This window comes from Notamacropus eugenii, chromosome 2 (assembly GCF_028372415.1).
Source record: "Notamacropus eugenii isolate mMacEug1 chromosome 2, mMacEug1.pri_v2, whole genome shotgun sequence".
NCBI lineage: Eukaryota > Metazoa > Chordata > Mammalia > Diprotodontia > Macropodidae > Notamacropus > Notamacropus eugenii.
This window is the reverse complement of record NC_092873.1, coordinates 251715941-251738246: the sequence shown is the minus strand read 5'-3', so window position 1 is coordinate 251738246 and position 22306 is coordinate 251715941. Positions and strand designations below refer to the sequence as shown.

The 22306-nt window shown below is 38.8% G+C and overlaps 1 protein-coding gene across 3 annotated transcripts in view; it reads right to left on the bottom strand.

Annotated features, from left to right (window-relative positions):
• Nucleotides 1–22306, bottom strand: part of SYNJ2 (synaptojanin 2) — a 139630-nt gene that overhangs the window by 19861 nt on the left and 97463 nt on the right. For all 3 annotated transcript variants that reach the window (XM_072643790.1, XM_072643788.1, XM_072643789.1), the window contains 7 exons: nucleotides 19150–19341; nucleotides 15829–15910; nucleotides 14340–14480; nucleotides 12149–12341; nucleotides 8634–8792; nucleotides 5643–5799; nucleotides 2956–3073 (listed from right to left, as the gene is read on the bottom strand). In XM_072643790.1, the coding sequence (XP_072499891.1) occupies nucleotides 2956–3073; nucleotides 5643–5799; nucleotides 8634–8792; nucleotides 12149–12341; nucleotides 14340–14480; nucleotides 15829–15910; nucleotides 19150–19341 (1042 nt within the window). The remainder of the gene's footprint in view (nucleotides 1–2955; nucleotides 3074–5642; nucleotides 5800–8633; nucleotides 8793–12148; nucleotides 12342–14339; nucleotides 14481–15828; nucleotides 15911–19149; nucleotides 19342–22306) is intronic.

Genomic DNA, 22306 nt, shown 5'->3' with positions numbered 1-22306 from the left:
TGTGTGTGATTCTATAGCCTCTGAAGTCCCTTCTAGCCCTACATCTATAATCCCATGATCTAGTCCAAAAGTCTTGTTTTATGTATAGGAGAAGCTAAGACCCAAAGAGGTTAAATAACTTGTCCATAGTGGTATAGTTCTATATGGGAGGTCTGGGCTTTCAACCTGGTTCTCTGACTCTAAATCTAGGCCTCCTTTTCAGTTCTTAGCACAGTGCCTGGCACATAGTAGGTACTTCATAAATGCCTGCTGACTTTTTAACTCTACTATACTCAGGAATCCTCCTACCCACACAACTCCTCAAAAAACCCAACCAATTCTCACTAGAAAGCACCTTCTTGACATTATGCTAAACATCAAAGAACTGTTATTTAATGTCAATTGGACTGAATGGCTCCTTTAGCCAAGGTTTACTCATTACTATTATGCCATTATTTTAATTGATCCAGGGTCATGTTGTTTTGGGTCCCCACTCTTCCTACACAGATGGTAACCCCTCCAACCTCTAAACTTTTTCTTCCACAGGACTTCTCATCTTGTGACATTCTTAAGCATCTCCCATAAAGCCTCCACAGAGGATTTCCCCAAGACACTACAGCCATCTTTTTTTCAGAAAAACGTTTTCAAGGATGTGAATATAATGCACGTGTGGTGCATTTTTCATGTTGCATTCCAATTCAATAAGCTCAAGGAAATTTTGTCCTTAAATTTTAAAATGATGAAAAATTCAGAAAAGGCTACCTAAAATAATATTCATGGTATCACATGCAGGAAACAGCACAATCATCCTTTATTTTTGTAGCTTTTGCATATTTTGTAGCTTTGAAATTAAGAAGTTAATGAAAGCTTGTAAATAATTCGGATGCCACTAATTCAGAATGTGTTTAAAGGGTAAGAATGAGCTTGCAGCAAAATCAGAGTGTTCCCAACATGGGACCATAGGTTAGAGGTGGAAGCTAACTCCAATGCCATACAGCCCAACACTGCTATTGTGTAGATGAGGAAACTGACATCCAGGGAGTACAAGGGACTTGCCCATGATTATCCAGTAACTGAGTGTCAGAGTCTGGATTTAAACCCATGTCCTCTGACTCTACAGCTGAGCTTCTTCCCACTAGATTATTATAAAACCACTTTAGCAGCACCCAAATAATTTACTAATTTTATCTTTTCATCAGAGCAGGTTCAAAATCTATAGGCATTAGTTTTATTTATGTGAAAACAACATTTAAAAAAAAAGGGGGGGGGTTGTAAATAGGCCATTATGGCATATTTCCAATGATGACCTACATTCAGGAAGTTGTCTGTGGGACGTTGTCTCAAAAATGTATGACTAGAAAAAGATGTGTGCTGGCTGGATAGTGAACACAAAAGACATAAAGAACAGACAGTCTGAGTGCTGTTCTGATCCCTTCAAAATATAACTGAGGCATGCGACTAAAAAACCTAGCAAAGGAACAAATTTAAAATCCTCAATTAAACACCAAATTGGAAGTCCTAAAAAACAAAGGAAAGATTAATTAAACTGAAAGTAAGAAAACAACAAATAAAATTAGGAGCTGGCTTTATATTAAAAAAAAGATCAATAAAATAAACCACTGGTTAATTTCATTTTTAAAAAGCAGAAAACCAAGAGTACCAAAAATGAAAGAATGAATTGACCACCAAGGAGGGAGAAATGAAAGCAATTAGGAGCTATTTTGTCCAATTATATGCCAATAAATCTGACAATTATTTACAAAAATATAAATTGCTCAGATGAAACGAAGAGGAAATAGAATATAAAATATAATTGAGCATATACTACATGGCTGACCTATTTGGGACCCAGGCAGAATCTCATGGATGACAAAAATTGGGATGGACTATGAACTATACTTATGGAGGGAATACTTTCATTGACCTTGAACACAGAATCATTAAAGCATTAAGATTCTAATAACTAAATATTTTTCAATAATTCAGATTATCCTTCTCCCACATTAGTCTAAATTGCTGAAGCTTTAAAATATCTTCCAATTAAAAAAAAAAATCTGTTCTGGGAAAAATAACAAGTTCCTTATGATAAAGTTTAGGCTCCAGCTTCTTTGCTCCTTCAAACAATTAGCATTACCTCTAAATTGTACCAACATCAACAGACCAAGGAATCAAAGGAAAACATAAGGAAGGTCAGCTGAGCGGGCAGCTGGAGGCAGGGAAGAAATCATTACAGCCAAAGCGTACAAAGGAAATTACTACTGACAGAAGCTGCCCTAAAAGCATATACACCGAAAGGCTTACATTCTATTTCAAGGCAATTGAAATAACATGTGCCTAACAAGGGTGGCCTCAGGATACTTTAATCCTACTGAAGGGCCAACATTTTTTTTTTCAATCACCAACTCCTTTTCTCTTTTGGCTCCCGTCCTGGTAAAGTAGGGATTCTTAGCTGAGAATCCTGAACTTGGATGAGGGAAAAATAATTAACATGTTTATATTTTCATTAACCTCTAAATGATATTTATAATTTCCTTCAATTATGAATGTAGACAACAAACCATTATTTTGAGAAGGGGTCAACAGTCTTCACCCAGACTGCCAGAAATTCCTAGGATACAAAAATGGCTAAGAACCCTTGGTGCAGAGGGTGATGCTACACCAGCATAATACTGTTTCTGTTACATTTCTAAGAATTTCTACTCTTTCCTCTTCATTTGCCTTCACCAGCTATCTCCATTGTACCAAAGACAAAAGAGTATACAAAAGACACACTTTCTCTGTAACCCATCAGTATTCTCACATGTCAAGCAGAAAACAATGTTCCATTCTATATGCATAAGGCCTCCAGCTCTGGGACAGCCAGCAAAGATGTAGGAGAATGGGCATTTCCAAATCATATCAGCGACCACAAAGTCCAAATTCAAGCTATTAAATAATCTTAGGGTGAAATGTTTTGAGGCCCAGGACAGACATTACCTGTGATCAGAAGCCTGAAGTTCTGCTCGGCCGTAGTACATCAGAGCGCCAGGAGACCAGGTGTGTTTGATTTTGGTGTCAACATTTAAATCATTGTCTATAAGGTTGAGCTCTCCCGCTAAAAGAAGATTACATTTGTGAGATGCACAATGAAAAAAAATACACACATTAAAATATAACATGTAAACATACAATTCCAAAATGAGAAAGAAAAGTAAATTGTATTTCTGAATCCCTTTACTATTTCCAAAGTACGAGATGAGTTTCTTATTTAATCTTCACATAGGAGGTGAATTTATTTACTTTACATGGCAGGAAACAAGCACAGGATGCTTGCAAGACTATGGCAGAAGATGGAACTTGCACTCAAATCTTCTGACTCCTCATATGTCTTTATACTCCATCACAACTATTTCCCTTATTCTAGGAGGGTACTAGTTCCTAAAACATTAGTTCTCTTACCATCCCCCACCTCTCTGGTACAGTTATATATAACCCTACACTGCCTCTCGCCCCCAAGCTTTAGTTCTCCTTTTTCCTTTCACTGCTACTGTCTCCACTTCCTTACCCTGCACCTGAGGTGTGGCTTGGAACCCCATGAGGCTCTTTTTTTTTTGAAGGTTCCAATGACTAAATTTCCATATCACCAAAATACAAGCTCCCACGTATCACACTCAACATGTCCAAAATGGAATTGATTTGCCCCATCAAACCTGGCCCTCCTCTTAACTTTTCAGTCTTAGTGATGGTGTCTCCATCCTCTTGGACACAGACTAGAAAGCTTATTTATCATCATCTTGATCATTCCTTCTCCCACATAGCCTTAAGTCTGATTAGTCATCAAAAACTATTGATGCTGCTTCTATATACCCACCTTATCACCAGCCTAATTCAAGCTCTTACACCTCCTCTTGTCTGGACTACTATAATAGCCTACTAAATGGCCTCCCTTCTTCCTGTGCCCTGCTGCCCAATTCCATCCTAAACACAGCTGCCAAAATAACTAATACATGGGTTTAACATGACTTCCCTCATTAAAAATCTTCAGTGGCTCTTGACTGTCTATGGGATAAAATACAAACTCTTAACATCCAATACTGACTGCTGACACTTAAAACTGTCATAGTCTGGTTACAAGCTACTTTTACTGACATGTTACTTCACTCCTCCCTTTCATGCACTCACTCACACTGAACTACAGTCATCCCCTCATCTGCTCCTGTCTATGCCCCCATTGATGCTGGCTGCCCTCATGCCAGATAAGCATTCTCTCCACATCTCTGCTTATGGAAATCTTTCCCTTCCCTTAAGGTCCCCCTCTAAGAAGTCACCTTCTCCAAGATACCTTGTCTGATACCCTTAGCAGACAGCAATCTCTCTCCATTCTAATGTCATTAACTGCACTTTGCCCAGACTCTTGCCCTTTTTAAAAATGACATTCTTCCTTGTGTGATAATTATTTCTGTATTCATTCCTTTCCTTATTAGAGTATAACTTCCTACGGAGTATGGGCTGTCACTTTTCATATTTTGACCTATAGTGCCCAAGACGGTATCTTGTTTAACCCATATTTATTTAATGGAACATGGCAAAAGCTAAGTTAATACTACCACAAACCATTCACCCTGGCATACAAGTTCAAATTTGGGAGATGCTGGGTCACATAGCTTTTATGGATTCATACCCAAAGTGCACCATGGATTTCAGTAATGCCTGCACTTCTTTGTAGTGTAAGTGGAATAAAGTCCTTTCTAGGGCCATCAAGCTTATCATTCAAGTTTGATAGCACCCTTCACTATATCAAGAGATAAAGCATTTTGCTTAGGTAATAAACTTGGGAATGAAATTGCCCCAAGGGTCTGAGAATACTTATCCTGACAAGCCCCACTTAAAAGAGCTTGGCATGGTGACATGTAACATGGAACTGTTGAGTAAATATTAACTCAAAGAAAATGGATTTTTTTCAATCTGCTTGAGTGTACACATTTCCTAGCCTTGAATTCTAGCATATTTCCCATGAGAAAAGCTTAGTTTTAAGTATCTTGCTCATTGAAAAGCATGTCCACTTCTCACACTTTTTAGTCATCCTGAATGCCGGGCAGGTCAGACGAGAACTATTCATTGGGTGCTGAAATAGTAAACTCTATCTACCCAGCTAAGTTGACTTGTGTTCGTCTTTTCACTTCTGAATTAGAAAAACTTAGCTAAAGAGAATAAGATGCTAATAGAAGGTAAGTGATTTGAATGAGCGAGATAAAAGACATGTGTATATGCATGCAAAAAGGTAAAATGAGAGTGCCAGAGAGGGAGAAAGATGACAAAGTCACCTCTTTTGAAACTAACATCCTCTTCCCTTGGCTGGAACTAAAAGGTGATTGTAGAACCGTGAGATGTAGATGGTGGCAGTAAATCTCAGGCTCTTAACACAGCCCAAGTGGAGATGGTCTAAAGAACATGATCTCTCAGACTTAATGCCCAGATTATAAGCTTTGAGTATTCCAAGCAAGTTTATGTTATATTTCACAACAAGAATTTGGTATGATTTTAGGATATAAGGTGTGAGGAATGAGGGACCTTACTAAGAGCACTAGGCTTAGTACATAAAAGTCTGCCATTGTTGGGGATTTTTTTTAAACCATACTCATTCTAATTTGCCCAGTATTGCTAAGTCTTTCATTTTCACTGACCTGTTTTATCAAGAGGATGTTTCTTCCTCCACCATAGTACCCTGTCAGTCCAGGCTGGGGTTCGACACTTATCACTTGTATCATAAGCTTCTGAGCCAACATCATACTTGTATGTGGGTCCAAAATTAATGGCACCTTCATGAAAATCCTTAAAAATCTATCAAGAAAAAAATTAAATTACCATTTCAATTCTTCCGAATTTTCTGTATTTTTCATACTATATGTTAATACAACTTAATACAATCTTTAGGCTATGTTTATAAGTGCCTAAAAGCACTTTTGAAACTCGGAATGAGAGCTCTGGAAAAAATACAAAAGCAAAAAGTCTTGACCAATAAGTCGACTGTCTCAATAAACAGAAATCCATAATTAAAGTGAGTAGACAATATGATAGAGTAGGAGTTCTGCTTTTGAAATTAGGGGACATGGGGTCGAATCCCAGCCCTACCACTGTCCTCCTAGGTAACCTTGGACAAGTCACCAAATATTTCTGTACCTCGAAGACATGAGACAGATCCCTAAGATTCCTTCCAGCAATTCTTCTCTATTTCTCTGCCTCTCTTCAATACAAAGTTTCTAGCAACAACATCAATGTTTGGGATGTGGTGAGAGATGCTCAGGTGACATGACTTTTGGAGTTTGCCAGATAATGGAAATGTGAAAGTAAAAAGTACCATAGGGCAGTACCTTTGGGGTGGATTTCTTTATACATACAGCTTTTCACTATCAGTGCTGTTGGTCAGGACAGAGACAACATGGGAAAAAACAGCAGAGAAACCCCATCTCATTAGAGTCAAGAAAGTCTTCCCTTTGCAAAATATTATTCAGAGCCATCATCAGGTGGGAATCTATGAAACCTGTGCTTCATGCTTTAGCCCATCCTCCCACAACTATAACAACAATAATAACGGCCAACAAATAGCACTTTAAGATTTGCAGAAAAAAATTAAAAGAGAAAAGATTAGCAGAACATTTTACATAAACCATCTCTTTTGATCCTCTCCACATCCCCATTATTGTCCCCAATTTACAGATAAGGAAACAGAGACTGGAAGGCCATAAGCTGGCAGATATCTGAGGCCAGACTTAAACTCGGTCTTCCCTGCTCCAAGTCTAGCACTCTATCCACTGTGCAATATAGCTGCCTCAATGAGATCAATATGTATTGAAAGGCCTGTACAGAAGAAAGGTACTGAATAATGCAGAATTGACAGCCCCTATGTAATTCACAAGAGCTATAGAATTTCTCTTACTGATATTCATGATTTAAGGATTCCCTGAAGGGAAATGTATAAAGTCTTATAAGTCAGGAAAGGCAAAGAGATTCAAATTATCATAGGATTATAGATTTAGAGATAGCAGGGAACCTTGTGGTCTCCTACTCTAACTCTTTCATTTTACAGATGCAGACAGTGAGGTCCAGAGACATGGCAGAGCCATGAGTCAAACTTTGGCCTTCTGGCTCCCCAGGCAGCATTCTTTCCATCATGTCACATTGACTTCTCTGAGTCAAGCCTCCAGGCAAATGTATTCTGAAAACTGTTAGAAATAGAATTCAGCATTTTAAGTCCTAGGGGTGGAAACAGACCATCCCATCAATAAAATATCCCCTGTGGTGAATGCATTATGAACGTACATAAAATCATCTTTATGAATATATTCAGCCTCTACACAAACTTACAGATGACAACTTTAATCAAGGCTCCCCAAACCACACTGTCTATTTTATGACCCTTGCGTGAAAGGATGCATTCCTAGCCCAACAGCCTCTGCCCAAGTATGGAAAATCATTTAAGGTCATTCTGATTGTTACAACTGACTTTAATAAAGTTGAACAAAATACCATGCTGTGCCTGTTACTGAGACTTGTGAGCATTATGAACTTTGTTTTATTGGCAGCCAAAGCTAGTTTCCACTTGGGCAAAAAACTTCCCTGCTTAGCTGGAGTCAGAGGTAACTTTATATTAGTGTAGCATCAACCCTTTTTCAAAATTCCCCAAAATGTATCCCATCATATGAAACTACTCTTCTTGATCTGAAAATGAACAAGTTTTTTGCCTATGAATCACATTACACTTGGGCAGGAAAGGGCAGAGTAAGGGAGGAATATTGTGTGAGTATATATGTGTGTACATAAACACACATATTATATACACTGTTTTGTAGTTCAGTCATTTTCAGTTGTGTCCAACTCTTCTGACCCTATTTGGGGTTTTCTTGGCAAAGATACTGGAGGGGTTTACCATTTCCTTCTCCAGCTCATTTTTTTACAGATAAGAAACTGAGGCAAGCAGGGTTAAGTGACCTGCCCAGAGTCACACAAGTGTCTAAGGCTGGATTTGAACTCAAGAAGATGAGTCTTCCTGACCTGAGCCTGGAGCTCTATCCATTGCACCACACAGCTGCCCATGTTCTACATGATTAGAAATACTTAGGATCATAGGGTTTAGGACTGGAAGAGTCATCATCTAGTCTAACCTCCATTTCAAAAATGAGGAAGCTGAAATTCAAATAGTCCAACATCACATTCCTTCATTCCTTCTCTAGACTATAATCTTCACTCTTCGGGTCTTTCTCTATAATGCCCCAGAATCCTCTTCACCCTGGAAACTTACTCTACCACCTGAAGCAGTACTGCAGAAGCAACCTCCTCACCCGAGATCTCCCCCTCAGATTGACTGGTCTCTCTCAAGGAGTTACTCTAATAATCAGGAACAAGTACTAATTCTCTTTTATATGTGGTCTTCTATCACTAGAATGTGAGTTCCTGGAGGACAGGAACCATTCTAAATGCATTATCAGAGCTTAAATGCTTGTTGGCTTGATAGCACTGAGATAATAAGAGGCAAATGCAGGATTTGGGCTTGGCTTCTCAGACTCCAAAGCCAGCATTATGCAATCTCCTATCTGTTTGCTCTTAATGAAACACTTCATGCTAGCTTTCAGGAACAAGTGTTCCAAAACAAATCAGCTAACCCCAAACTGGCTTACTTTTCCACTGGATTTCTGTAGTTGTAGTTGATCAAATTCTAGAAGTTTCTTCCAGTCTTGTCGCTTGACAAAATAGAAGACTTCTTCATAAGTCAGATCAATTCGATAATTGAAATCCCCACACCAGAATACATAGTCATGAGAAAAGATACTTCTTCCCTGGTTGTGAGAAAACAAACAAGAAAAACTATTAAGAAAAGCATATTTTAATACAGTTTGATAATGAAGGACAGATGCATATGATATTAAAAAATTATAAAATTGGTCAACCAAAATGGCACATCTTTTATAAAACAAACAAAAATAAAAACTTCATTACTTCAAAGCCTAAACTTCCTTCTTAGACATTTTCAACTAAATGCTCTGTTTTGTACTAGTTATTATCAAGTGGTTTGGAAAGGAATTTCAGATGCAAATGGAAAGCATATCTACAGCAAATTTTAAAAGAAAGACAAATTATTAATATGGGCTTATTAAAATGTTCAACCTCACCAAAACTAAAAAAAAGACACAAATTAAACTTTGAGGTATTTCATCGCCATCAAATTAGCGAAAATGTAGAGAAACAATGAAATTACACGCTGGCAGAGTAGTGGAGAGACAGGCACACTCATTTATGGGTGTGAAATTGCAAACTTGCTGAATTATTGGGAGAATAATCAATATGCAGTATCAGGTCAGAGATTTTCAAGCAGCACTTATTTGTAAGTGCAAAAACTGAAGGCAATTTAAATGGTCAACAGTGGGGAAATGGCTAAATAAATTGCAAAGGAAGGGCAGTTAGATAGTGCAGTGGCTAGAGCACCAGGCCTGGAATCAGGGAGACCTGAGTTCAAATCCAGCCTAAAACATCTACTAGCTGTGTGAGCCTGGGCAAGACACTTAACCCTGTTTATCTCAGTTTCCTCATCTATAAAATGAGTGGTAGAAGAAAATGGCAAACCACTCCAGCATCTTTGCCAAGAATACCTCAAATAGGGTCATAGGGAGTCAGAAAGCACTCAAAAAACTGAATGACAACAACAAGGCTTCTTTGAGGAGGCTACCTGTCTTAGTGGATGGAGCACTGAACTTGGAATCAGGGCGAGCTGAGTTCAAATTCTGCGTAAGATAGGTTTCACTGTGTTCTCTCTACTTTGGTAACATGTTTGACATTCTAACATGAAAGATTAATCCAAGCACTTAGCATTACGTAGCAACATGAGTTTAAGGAAATTGTAACAAAAACTTTCTCTTGACACCACTTGATTCTTAAGCATTGGTCTCACTGCTACCTGTGCGGATATTCCTCTGTGTATATACAGCTTCCCCACAGCAGGCAGGATGGCACCTGATGGAGTTTAGAAAGCAGTGGGACAAGACCAGTCTTTCCCTAAACTTTCTCTCTCTTGTGCCATTTTGCACAGTGCTCTGCACAAACTATGCCACAGAGGCTTGTTGGATTAAATCCCTTGACCGTGTAGAACAGTGGCTTCTAAACTGTAGGCTACAGAGTCATTTTAAGGCATTTCTAAGTCCCCATGGGCACCAAGCAAGGTCATGTGGCTCTTTACTTTTACCACGATACATTTTCTTAATCCAAACGGTATATTAGCTGAACAAATGGTATTGCTATCATATCCCCACTACCAAGCTCATTACTGCCCCCATCCAGTCCCCCAGCCCCAAATAAATAAGCTAATAGTTACTCTTGAACGTGCTTCCACATCACCTAACAACATCCATTTAAGGCTCTGTAGATCTATTCTCTGTGATACTCTGTACCCTTTCCCCAGGGGGAAATCTCAACCTCAGTTTTTAAAAAAAAATATAGTCAGGTTAGGCAGAACAAATATAAACCATATGAGATGTATATGTATGTGTGTATATTATATACACACTCATATATAGAAAACGATTTTTGTTATGTAACTATATCTAGTTCATATATTATACATACGTACACACATTTATTCTAGTGTATTAAGAGGGATATTAGGCCATGTCTCCCTTGAGGGAAGGCTAAGTTGTTCAGTAGATAGAGTGCTGAACTTGAAAGTAAGGAAGACCTGAGTTCAGATTCCACCTGAATCATTTGTGACTCTGAGCAGTTACTTAACCTCTTCGGCCTCAGTTTGCTCATCTATAAAACGGAGATGATAATAGCAGCTACTTCCCGGGGTTATTGTGAGGATCAAATGAGATTAAATAAAGCAATTTTCAACCATCCAAAGCACTACATACGTGCTAGTTATGGGGAAAATAACATATATTTACATGTGCCATTAATAACAATTGCTATATATGTATATGCACTATATTATATGTAGTGCATATATACACACGCAACTATAACTATATTATATGTATATTAAATATAACTACATAATTTTAAATAAACCAAAAACTGTTTTTAAAAGAATTTTAAAAACTCCAACACTTTAGAATTTTATGTGGATCATTAGAGATGATTTTTTTTTGAAAGCTCAGCCAGAAATAAAATCATGCATTTAAAAAAACCTTGTGATGATCAGTTTGGAAAGCACAAAGCACACGGCAAACTATTTCTGAAATTAACTTGTATTTTTCCTAGTCTAATGCAGTCAATGTTTTACAAAAGTCATGGCACAAAATAGTGAAGCGAAATTTCTGCTCTAAAATTTTAAATGCATCATACAACCCAGTTAGAGTACAGATGGGGTCAATAAAATCACTGTCAGGGGTTCAATATTGATACGATTCAATTCCATGAACAGATTTCATGGGATTTGGTCACAAGAACCATCGGGGAAATATGTGGATGGATAAGTGCGAAACCCAAACCCACTGGAACAGTCCTGGATTCTTATAAAGGAAAACAAAGTACAATACCGACTCAGACAGCAAAATATCCTCGCTTCCTTGGGAAAGCACCATGGACCTCCATACCATCACTAGAGGGCAACATTGTGCATGTTATGGGCAGCTTCTTCCAGTGGTCTCCCCATTAGGGACTTCAGTATGGGGTGAGAGGATTCTTAAACATGAATTCAATGAGTTTTTATAGTAGGTGTTCCTATCTGCATCCCACAGGAATAGCAGCTGTACTAATAGATGCTGAGATGCACCCTAACATACACATAAAAATATTGAATCTTAGGGAAAATTGTACTTTATTTTAATTAGACTCAAGGGTTCTTTGCTAAGTTGTCCAACATATCAGCACGAACCATTGACGTATTTTGGCAGTATATCTTCCAGCATTTTATTTCTTGGTAAAACAGGAATGATGCATGAAAAAATTTACAAAAGGACAGAGATATACAAAGGATGGACATGTACAAAGGACAAACATACAAGGATAGAAGGAGCTCAATGGACAGAAATATTGGGGAAATCACATAAGACTGCATGCCACTCCCTCTTCTATCACCACCACCACCACCACCACCACCACCACCACCACCATTACCACACTCCACCAGACACCAAACACCCCATGCTAATTTCAAGGGTTGGCCACCAAATTCCAGTTTCTTTGACATGGACTTTCTTACCATGGGGAAACTAAGTTTCTGGGTAATCTCCTTATAATCTTCATTCCTCTCTTTCACCTGTGACTGTCCAGCAGTCAAATGACTACAAATAAAACAGAAGCTAGTGCTGTGGAACTGAAATCGGATGCCCACAGCGCCTTTGTTCCCAGCTTTTCCTCCCATGCCGGTCTTCACTGTGTCAATTGCTACATCCCTGGGACCCAAGAACAGAAAGGAAAAACGTTATTTTGATTTTCCTCTGTCCAGAAAGGAAAAACCAAAACCACCTACTTGGTGCAGGCAATTTATTTATAAAAGAAAGCATTAAAAAATTCCTTTGTACCACTTTCCCAATCATATCTTCAGGAACCAAGCAATACTTTACTAAACTCTTGTGAAGACTTTCCATTAGCATTATCCTATTATAAAGAAAAGTCCTTTCTCCTGATGACTGGTTTCCATGTAGAAAATGATAAAGTAGCCTTTGGGACAGTGGGATTTCGGATATCTTTTAACCAAGATATCACTTTTAACCAAGCTCTTTGTCACAAAAGGTATTTCATAAAAATGAAGGAGCTGAGGATTCATTCATCCTTGCTTTGTACCTGCTTTTTATTGTCTGATCCCTAGCAAAAAAATATGAATTTATACTGCTTGCTGAGAGCACTCAGTCTGAATGGCATTACTGTGACCCAGAGGCGGCGGTGACTATAAAATACTCAAAAGTATCCATCTAAAAATATGTCATATTTGGAGAACCAGGAGAAGGATGGCTACTTGTAAAGGTCTCCAGAGGTGGTTTTCATGACAGCCTTTCTTGAGAGTGGATTCTTGTTTTCAGTAACCTGAACATGAGAGAGAGAGAGGGCAAATCTATGCCATTTCAAGTATGTTAACTTTTAACATTTTAATGGAAAAAGCCATTGACTGAGACAGCTCCTGGTATAGCAAAATCTGCCCCTTTATAGTTATTACTCAAATGATAACTTGCAATGATATCTAGGGGAACAGGTGTGCTTATTCCACATGCCTAAGGCCAAAGGGACTATTTATTCACTGAAGGCGCAGGTAGCAATGATCTTACACCATGTTTCGAAAAATTCACAGTCACTAATCATCTGTGCTTTGTGCTTTCTTGTCAAGACCCTTTGCTTTCAGATAAGAACACTAAATCAGCCAACTCAGTCACATTAAAAATTATTGTCATCCTACAAGATATCCAGACAGAAGGAAACATTAAAAGTTTAGTCTCTTGGAATCTTTTACCATGGAAAAGGATTAGAAATTTAGAGGAACAGGCCATGTTGTTCAGAAGTAAGTGTGCTATTTAAATGCTGCTACGGTTTGTGTCCTTAGGGTCCCCCAGGGAAGCAGACTGAGATGTTCAACAAGGTACAAACATATTTAATTAGGGAAGAAAAATCCTTAGTTCCAACCCTTTGGGGCTCTAAATATAAACCACATTAACCAGGAAGAGACTGGAAAAGATGCAAATGATGTATCTGGGGCACATCAAAAATTAGGTAGATGCCTTGAACGAAATCAAGATGGAAGAGAACAATGAATGCTTCTGTTTAGAAAAATTCAGCAAAGATTTATATTAAGTGTGCCTACTATGTGCTGGCACTTGGGTTGCCAAAATAAAATGATAATAATCCCTGTTCCAAAGGAAGTTATAGTCTATGGCAGCGGGAAGGTAGTATTGTCTGCTAGGAAGAGAAACTTCCAAAAATTTCTATTTTCAGAAATTTAGAAGATTTTCACTTTCAGGAAATAATAATGGATGACAGCTGCAGAATCTTTCCAACTACAAGACATACTCTGAACTCTCTTAAAGAGAGATGAAAGAACTGCCATTTTGTGTTTAGATATTCAACTTTCTTGGTCACAGATTCTATGTAAAAAAAAAAATCAACAAGGGATCCCTTTCCTTTTCCAAAATTAATGTTATGATTTTAAATATCAGTGACAATTTATTAAAATTCATTTCAAATTCAAGGTCAGCTGCCTGAGAAAGAAGAGTCTCATTCACCCATGTAGCACCACACAACCTAATCTTTCAGTTAAGAGTTTACATCAATCCATATAAAAAATAGTCAATCCTGGTGAAGGCTATAAGATGGGGAAAGCCATCATCAAATGGAGAACAAATATTGGCAACCACCTTCTGGCTCCTAGATACAAAAAAAGTGGATAAATTCAACTTTCTTACCTGATAAATGGAACATGGTAAGGGCGTACAAAGATATAAAGGCAGACGCCTACAAGCTGGGCAGACGTCAACAGAATGTACCTATGAGACCTTGAGATAGCCTTCTGGAGTTGCTCTCCCCACATTTTTCTATTGGTAGTGCTAAAAGAAAAGAAAATACAAAAAAATGATCAGATCATAGTCAAATATTTGTAAGAAAGCTCTCGTTTCTCTACTTTCTAAGACACTCAATCTCTCTTTCGCTACTGAACTCATACTGCTTTATATTAAACTATGTAAGCACAAAACATCTTTATCAAGTTTTTTTGAGGAGGGGGGAATGGTGGTAATTAAAAAAAAACAAAACCACCACAATGTTTTATTGAGCGTTGAAAGCCCTTGGTAACCTGGCCCCTTCCTACCTTTCCTCCCTGTTACCCAGATCCCCAGCCCACTGCCTGCTCCCCATGTCCCACCCCCTGCTCACCTCAGCCACGTGGCTTCCCTGGCCTCCATCACATCCCACCTCCTGCAGGAGGCCTTTCTTGGTTCCCTCTCCAGTCATTGGCTTTCCTTCCAAGATTCCCTTCCAGCTACTCTCTGAATCTACCTTGGATGCACTTAGTTATTTACATGCTCTCTCCCTCATTAGAATGAAAACCTTTCTTTGTGTTCTCAGTGTCTGATACAGTGTCTGGCGCATAGTAAATGCTTAATTAATTCTTGCTGTCTGATTGTTGACTTCAGGTTTTGTATCATATTTTCCACCTGAATATACCCCTCTCCTACCTAGAAAGCTGTCATGCTTATTCCTCTCTTTATCTTCCTTGACCCCATACTACCCTTACCGCCATGTTGGGCAAGATAACTTGCAGAAATGGGAATGGGAGTTCCAATCAATGTCTGCTGAATGAAGGAACATGTATTCTAGATTTCAAACATGACCACTAAAATAAAGTACAGATTCAGATTCTACAGCTCTCTGATGGATTCTCACACTCTTCCCCTAATGGAAAATCAATCAGCCATTTTTGCCTTCAGGTAAATTTATACGGGTTCAGCTTCCCACTTTGTTTGGGTGTCTGGGTGTTAAAGTGAACTCCTCCCTCAGCATGTGTCATGTTCACTGTGACCTTTTAACATACATAGCATTTCTCATCATCATCATTCTCATCTCTTTGGGGGCTGTTACTTTGGTTCTAGGGAAGCTTAACCAGGTATGTACTATCAGTTCAGAGTCAGGGTCACTTCAGCATATGTTAAATAGGTTCCTAAAAAATTCTGATGAGCAACTTCAGAGGGAATGACTGAAACACTATACTTCATGCACTAAAATTAATTAATTTAAATGTTAAATGACTCATGCATTTTCGTGGGTTACACGGATGTTTAATGTTAATATTTTAATACATTTTTTTAAGTATCCCACACACTGATCATGGTCTGCGTCTTCAGATATGTGATTCATATCACAATCCCACTCACCGCACCACAGCACCTTCTTACTTACCTCGCATTGACAATATTTCCCGCACTCAATTCCACCATCTCTTCAAATCCCACTGCAAATATGTCAGCTGGGTTGCTGTCATCTGGGGAGTGGAAGTTGAGGGAGAAAGATACGAAAGGAAAAGTGAGTTCAGGGTCCGTGAACTCCAAATTAGAAATAATAGCTAACACCTTTAAAGTGCTTAATGCATTCCAGTCACTGTGCCAAAAGCTTTACAATTATTATTTATTCCATTTGATCCTCACAATAACCCTGGGAGGTGGGTACCATTATTACTCCTATTTTACAGACGAGGAAACTGAGGCAAACAAAGGTTAAGTGACTTGCCTAAGGTCACTCAACACGTTGGCTATGTCTGCTTGTTAGTAAGACTCTAGTAAGTATCCCTGGCTGGATTTGAACTCAGGTCTTACTGATCCTTACTACAGGTCTGGTGCTTCATTTAGCTGACCTCTTTACAGACCATCTCATCCAAACTCCTCTTTTTTATGGATGGATGAGTAAACCAGATCACACCACTACTATTTTATACTGTTTTCTTCTTTAACTATTTCTTGTATTCTTCTTATCTCCCTAACTAGATTAGCTCTTGATGCCAAAGGTTTTGGTTTTTCATGGCCCTTAAGGCACTAGGGAAGGTACAAAGTGTATTTAATAAATATTGTATTAATTTAGAAGATTCTTTCTGCTTTTTCTCCCTACTAAACCATCAGCCCAGGATAAACATCATCAGTGTGAGGAGAGAAAGACAGGTGCCGCAACTAACATCAGTCAGTTCTGCTGCTTCTGAGAAGCTTGGGCAAAAGAGACTGTATTGGAGTTATTGTCTGTACGCCTCTTGGCAATGAGTTAGTGGTTGGTGGGAGTAGAATGACGTATGTACTGTCAGATACAGTCAAAGTGTTGATTTGTCTTTCTTTATTGGACTTCTCTATCAAGGAGCAGTTAGGTGGTGAAGTGGATAGAGTGCCGGGCCTGTTGTCAAGAAGACTCATTTTCCTGAGTTCAAATCTGGCCTCAGACACTTACTTGGTTGTGTGACCCTGGGCAAATCACTTAACCCTGTTTGCCTCAGTTTCCTTATCTGTAAAATGACCTGGAAAAGGAAATGGCAAACCACTTCAGTATCTTTGCCAAGAAAACCCCAAATGGGGTCACAAAGAATTGGAAATGATTGAATAACAACAGTGCCTCTGAAGAGGCAGGATGATGTAATAGATACTGCTGGCCTTGATGTCAGAAAGACCTGAGTTCAAGTTCTGCCTCTGAGCTTGGCTGTGTGTGACCCTAGCCAAGTCACTTAACATTTTCTGGCCCAGACAACTCTCCAAGACAAGAGGTGGCAGACCAAGTGCATCTCTGAATTAGGACAGAGTGTTTTCTATACTCACTAGAAATCTAATAGGCTTTAAAAAAAAAAAAAAGCAAAACAGGAAAAAAAATTCCAAAAGCATTGATAATAAAATTTTAAAGAAGAAAAACAAACCATATAAAAGAAGCTAATTACACTGAAATATAGTTATCAAGATAAAAAGTTCACAAACCTCAGGTTTATGGAAAAGAAGAGAAAGAAAGAGAGAAGAGAAGGGAGGAGAAGAGGATGGGGAGATCTGGGGGTCCTATGGACTTATTCATCTATCCTACCCTTGCTCTCCAGAGTCAAAAACAATGAAGAGGCGATTACAAGCCCTTCAGCAATTCATTGAACTTTATCCAGCCTGCTCATGTCATTCCAATATCAGGCAGTTGGGCCCTGGTCTGTTGGTAGAAAACATACCTCCGCCTACGCTGGCCCTTCCCACGTCACTCTTAAGAGTGTACGGGTGATCTCAACCATCTCCAATGGTACTTTTTTTTTTAATGGCTTATTCATCTAACAGGTCAGCCATGAAGTTAACCGGTTTAAAAGTTTCCACTTCTTTAGAGTGACTTGGCAGTAGTAACCAACATTTCTTCAAGGCTTCAGAAAGAAAACTGGAGAGCTTTTACTCACTTCAAACTGATTTCAATTCCATAAAAGGCAACAATTTTAGTTCTAACCTTAGAGGAGAAAAAAGAGGGTCTATTTCATTGTATTAGGGAGGGAGTTTGTCAATGAAAATCTAACTGGTTTCATGGACTTGATGTTCTAAAGTCTCATAGATAGGGCTCTGTTTTCCAACACATTTAAAATTATTAACTGGTGCATTATTTACTTCCATACAAACTCCCTCTTACATATAGTAGTCAAGTAATTTCAGCTCCCTGTAAATTTCAAGCTCAAACTGTTCCCCTTGGCATGCAAAAAAGAAAAAAAAAGAAACAGGTCTACACTGAGTATGTGCAAAAGTTCAAGAATGGGGCTTTTAATGCAGCATTGAAAGGCTGCCAAGGAAGCAGCTGTCTATAATGCAAATAATCACAGGGCAAGTATGTTCGTGGGACCCACAAAAATACAACAATGTAATATTGCTAACCCCTTTTAGAACTATAAAGGCAATTGAAAATGGACCCACTCATGAGGGCTGTGTAAGGGGTTCTGTGTTGGAGGAAGGAGAAATGGGTTCTGAGGTTATGGACTGGCATGTCAAGGTAATGAGTCAAAGGTTCAGAGCTGCAAAATGCTGTCAGAGATCATCTAGTCTGAGGCTTTTTAATATGGATTTTGTGAACTTTTTTGTTATTTTAATAACTATTTCAATGACACTGCTTTTCTTTATGTATTTTATTTTATGCACTTAAAAACATTATTTTGAGAAGAATTCCTTCCCCAGGCTTTGAAAGAATGACAAAGGCAGGTCCATGACACCAATAAGGCCAAAACCTTAGATGTAGTCTAACTCTCTCATTTTACAGATGAGGAAACTGAGGCCCAGAGGTCACATAATTTGTCCAAGATCAAGTTAACAGAAAGTAGCAAGACTGGGACCTGAGCCGGGGTTCCCTGACTCCAAATTCAATATTCTTTCCACAAGCTGGAACAACCAAAAAGACAAATTGTGTATCAATTTAGAATTACTTTAACTTTGGAGAAATGCAAATGCTTATTGTTCACTTTAGCAAAAATCTGGTTAATTTGATTTGCCAGAGAAATAGGGTAATTTTCAGAGAGAGTAACATTTACTGTTTGTCCATCATAGCAGAAGAGAGTGAAAAAAGGAGGTGAAGGGGAAACAGGAGAGAAACTTAAGATGACAACAATATTTTAAAACATTCTAAAGGGTCCAAATGCCAAATACTGAACTCTATCACAGCAGAAACTTCTTACTAGAAGATCAGACCTAGGGACTACGTTAGCAGAATGAGGGAACCTAACGTGGCAGGTCAGCTCTCCATTCTTACCTTGAAATTCAGTAGCCCCCGAAAGCTTGGGTGAATCCAGCAGCCAGTCAGTTAATTCTCCAGTGCCTAGAAGGTTGCTTCTGAATTGTTTTCCCCCATTTACATTCCAGGTTCCCATGGCAATCCGAATCCGTTTGAAATTGGTGAATTCTAACTGGCGTTCTGACATGGCTTTTAAGATCCTTGGAGTCACTGTGAAGAATATACAAGAAAAGAGTGTTCTTGTGCAATCTTAAATTCATAAAACACGAAAGGGAAATCAAGTCATCGCAGCATTACCCTGAACCAAATTTGATTCTCATGAAAATGGTGGGAAAGGAAAGCAATCTGAAATCATAATTAAAAAAAAAACAAACCCTAAACGGTGCATACCTTTGACCCTATGATATAACTACTAAGCTTCTACCACAAAGGTATTGAAGACAAAAAAGGATCCTCACATACCAAAATATTTATGGCAACATTATTTATTGTAGCAAAGAACTGGAACCAAAATGGGCATAGATCAAAGGAGAGAGAGATGAACAAATTTTGTATGTGAACATAATGGAAAATTATTGAGCCACAAGAAATGACGAAAGGGACGGAATTAGAGAATCCTGCGAAGACTGGTATGAGCCAAGCAGAACAGAGATCAGAAGCAGAGAACAATCAATAAACTGAGGTCAGCAATGTAAGGAAAACAACTTGGAAAGCCTTCAGAACTCCGATGAACGCAACCAGTCGTGACTTTACACACTGATAACAAAGCATGCTTTCCACTTTTGGAAAGAGAGATAACACACTAGTGGAGCCGAGTGGGACATGCATTTTCAGACGTGGCCAATAGGTCGATACGCTTTGCTTATTATGTTACAGGAAGGTCTTCTCATGAGGAGGGAGAGGAAAGTGGAAGGCAGTTGTATTGATTCCAAAAAATCAGAAAAGGAAAAAAAGAGCCATCAATAAACATCAAAAATATACAGAAAAGAGCAGGGGACATTCAGAAGGGGCCACAGGCAAGGTAGTTTGGTTACTACTGTGTTCAACTGAATATGCACTTAACACACAGTGTGCCAGACATTGAATGTTACAAAAACAATGCAAAAAGAGAGGCCGAATTTTAAAATCGGACATAGGACTGATTGTGCCTCAGTTTCTTTATCTGTAAAAGAGGGATAATGGCAAACACCTTACAGAGTTGTTATAAGAATTAAAGGTGATGATATGTGCAAAGAGCTTTATGGAATTCCCAGTCTGGTTAAAAAAAAAAATTACTATCATAGTAATTTTCTTTTAACCAGACTGGGAATTTGGGAGATCCATCACTGAAAAATTCCCTGTACACATACAGGTCAGCACATTCTCTGCAACTTAAACTCTTAGAGAGGTACCTAGGTCACAGAGAGGTTCATTGATTTGCCCAGAGTAACACAGCCAGTTATCAGAGAAGGGACTTGAACACAGGTCCTTGTCTCCAAAGTCAGACCTCTTTTGTCTGCTTCACACTGCCCTGAGACCAGACAACTACTGGAAGATAGAGGCTTCAACTTGCATTTATATGCATATATATATATATTCTTATACTGTATATGAACAGAACACATTCCTATCTGGCTGTAGGGCATTCAATGAAAGAGCCTTCTTCAGGAGTTCTGTTTTCTTTTTTCCCAATTGTACCAAAAATTAAGGGGCATAAAATACATTAAAGAGCAAGTCATTTATATTCATGAGTTAAGCACACCAGAGTTCTCCAAACTGAAGCTCTTTTTTAAGAGGGAGAAGATATGTTTCACCAGAGAACCAATGATGGAGCACGCTAACTACCTCCAGATAGAGACGTGATGGATTCCAGATGCAGAAGGAGACCCAGCCAACGTAGAGATTTGTTTTGTTTGACTGTGCAGATTTGTTACCAGGGTTTTTGTTTTCTCTTTTTTTTTCCATCAGTGTGGGAGAAGAGGGAGAAAAATAAATGCTTGTTAATTGAAAAAATAATAAATTCATTAGTTTTTTTGAAAAGTAATCTAATAGATCAAATATCTGACAGATCTGATATGATATCTGAATGTGTGTTCATCCTTCATTGCCGAAGAAGACCATGCCATCAGAGAAATGATGACATGGCTTGCACTTGACTTTGTTTTGAGTGAGGGAGGGTTGTGCAGGTCACCAGCTTTACTTCTCCTCCACAGCCGTCTGAATGAAGTGACCAGATATTCATCAGGATGACTGGAGATGAACCAGTGACTTGCCCAAGGTCACACAGCTAGTGAGTGTCAAGTGTCTGAGGTGAGATTTGAACTCCTGACTCCTGTACTGGTGCTCTATCCGCTGAACCACCTGACATCTGAATATGATCTGGTAGAATACTCATACAACCAACACCTGAGTTGATAGGGGCCTGCAGTTTCCCCATCCCGATGGTAGCTACTGGAAATGGACAAGAGACAGTGAGAAGGGATGAAGCAGAGGCAGGTGCTGAAAACACCCTCTGCCCGTTTTCTTGCACTTTTCTTTTCCCTTCTTTGCCTGAGGGTCTGGTGATTGAACTTCTTTGGAAAACCTAAATGATTTTCATGTTCATGAAGCCAAAGCTAAAGAAATCTAGAATCAATTCTATGTTTGATTCTAATATTTGTCCTCTCTTTTTGCATTGTTCAACAGTTATCCTGTATACATTATCTTCGTATATAGTTGTTAGCATGGTGTCTCCCCTATTAAACTGTAGCTCCATGAAGGCAGGGACTGACTTTTGCTCTTCTTCGTATCCCCAGCACTTACTTAGCACAGCGTCTGGCACACAGTAGGTGCTTAACAAATGTTTATTGACTGTTGACTTCCTTTATTGGAATATGGGCTCCTGGTATCCCCAGCACTTAACACACAGTGCTTGTTAGTAGGGGCTTAATTAATAAATGCCTTTTGACTGCTGTTGTTCAGTAGTGTTGAATTCCTGACCCCTTGTGGGGTTTTCTTGTCAAAGATACTGGAGTGGTTTGCCATTTCCTTCTCCAGATCACTTAACAAATGAGGAAACCAAGGCAAACAAGGTTAAGTGACTTGTCCAGGGTCACATAGTTATTATCTGAGGCCACATGTGAACTCAGGAAGGTGAGTCTTCCTGACTCCAGGCCTACACTCTATCTGTTGTGTCACCTAACTGCCATTCCTGACT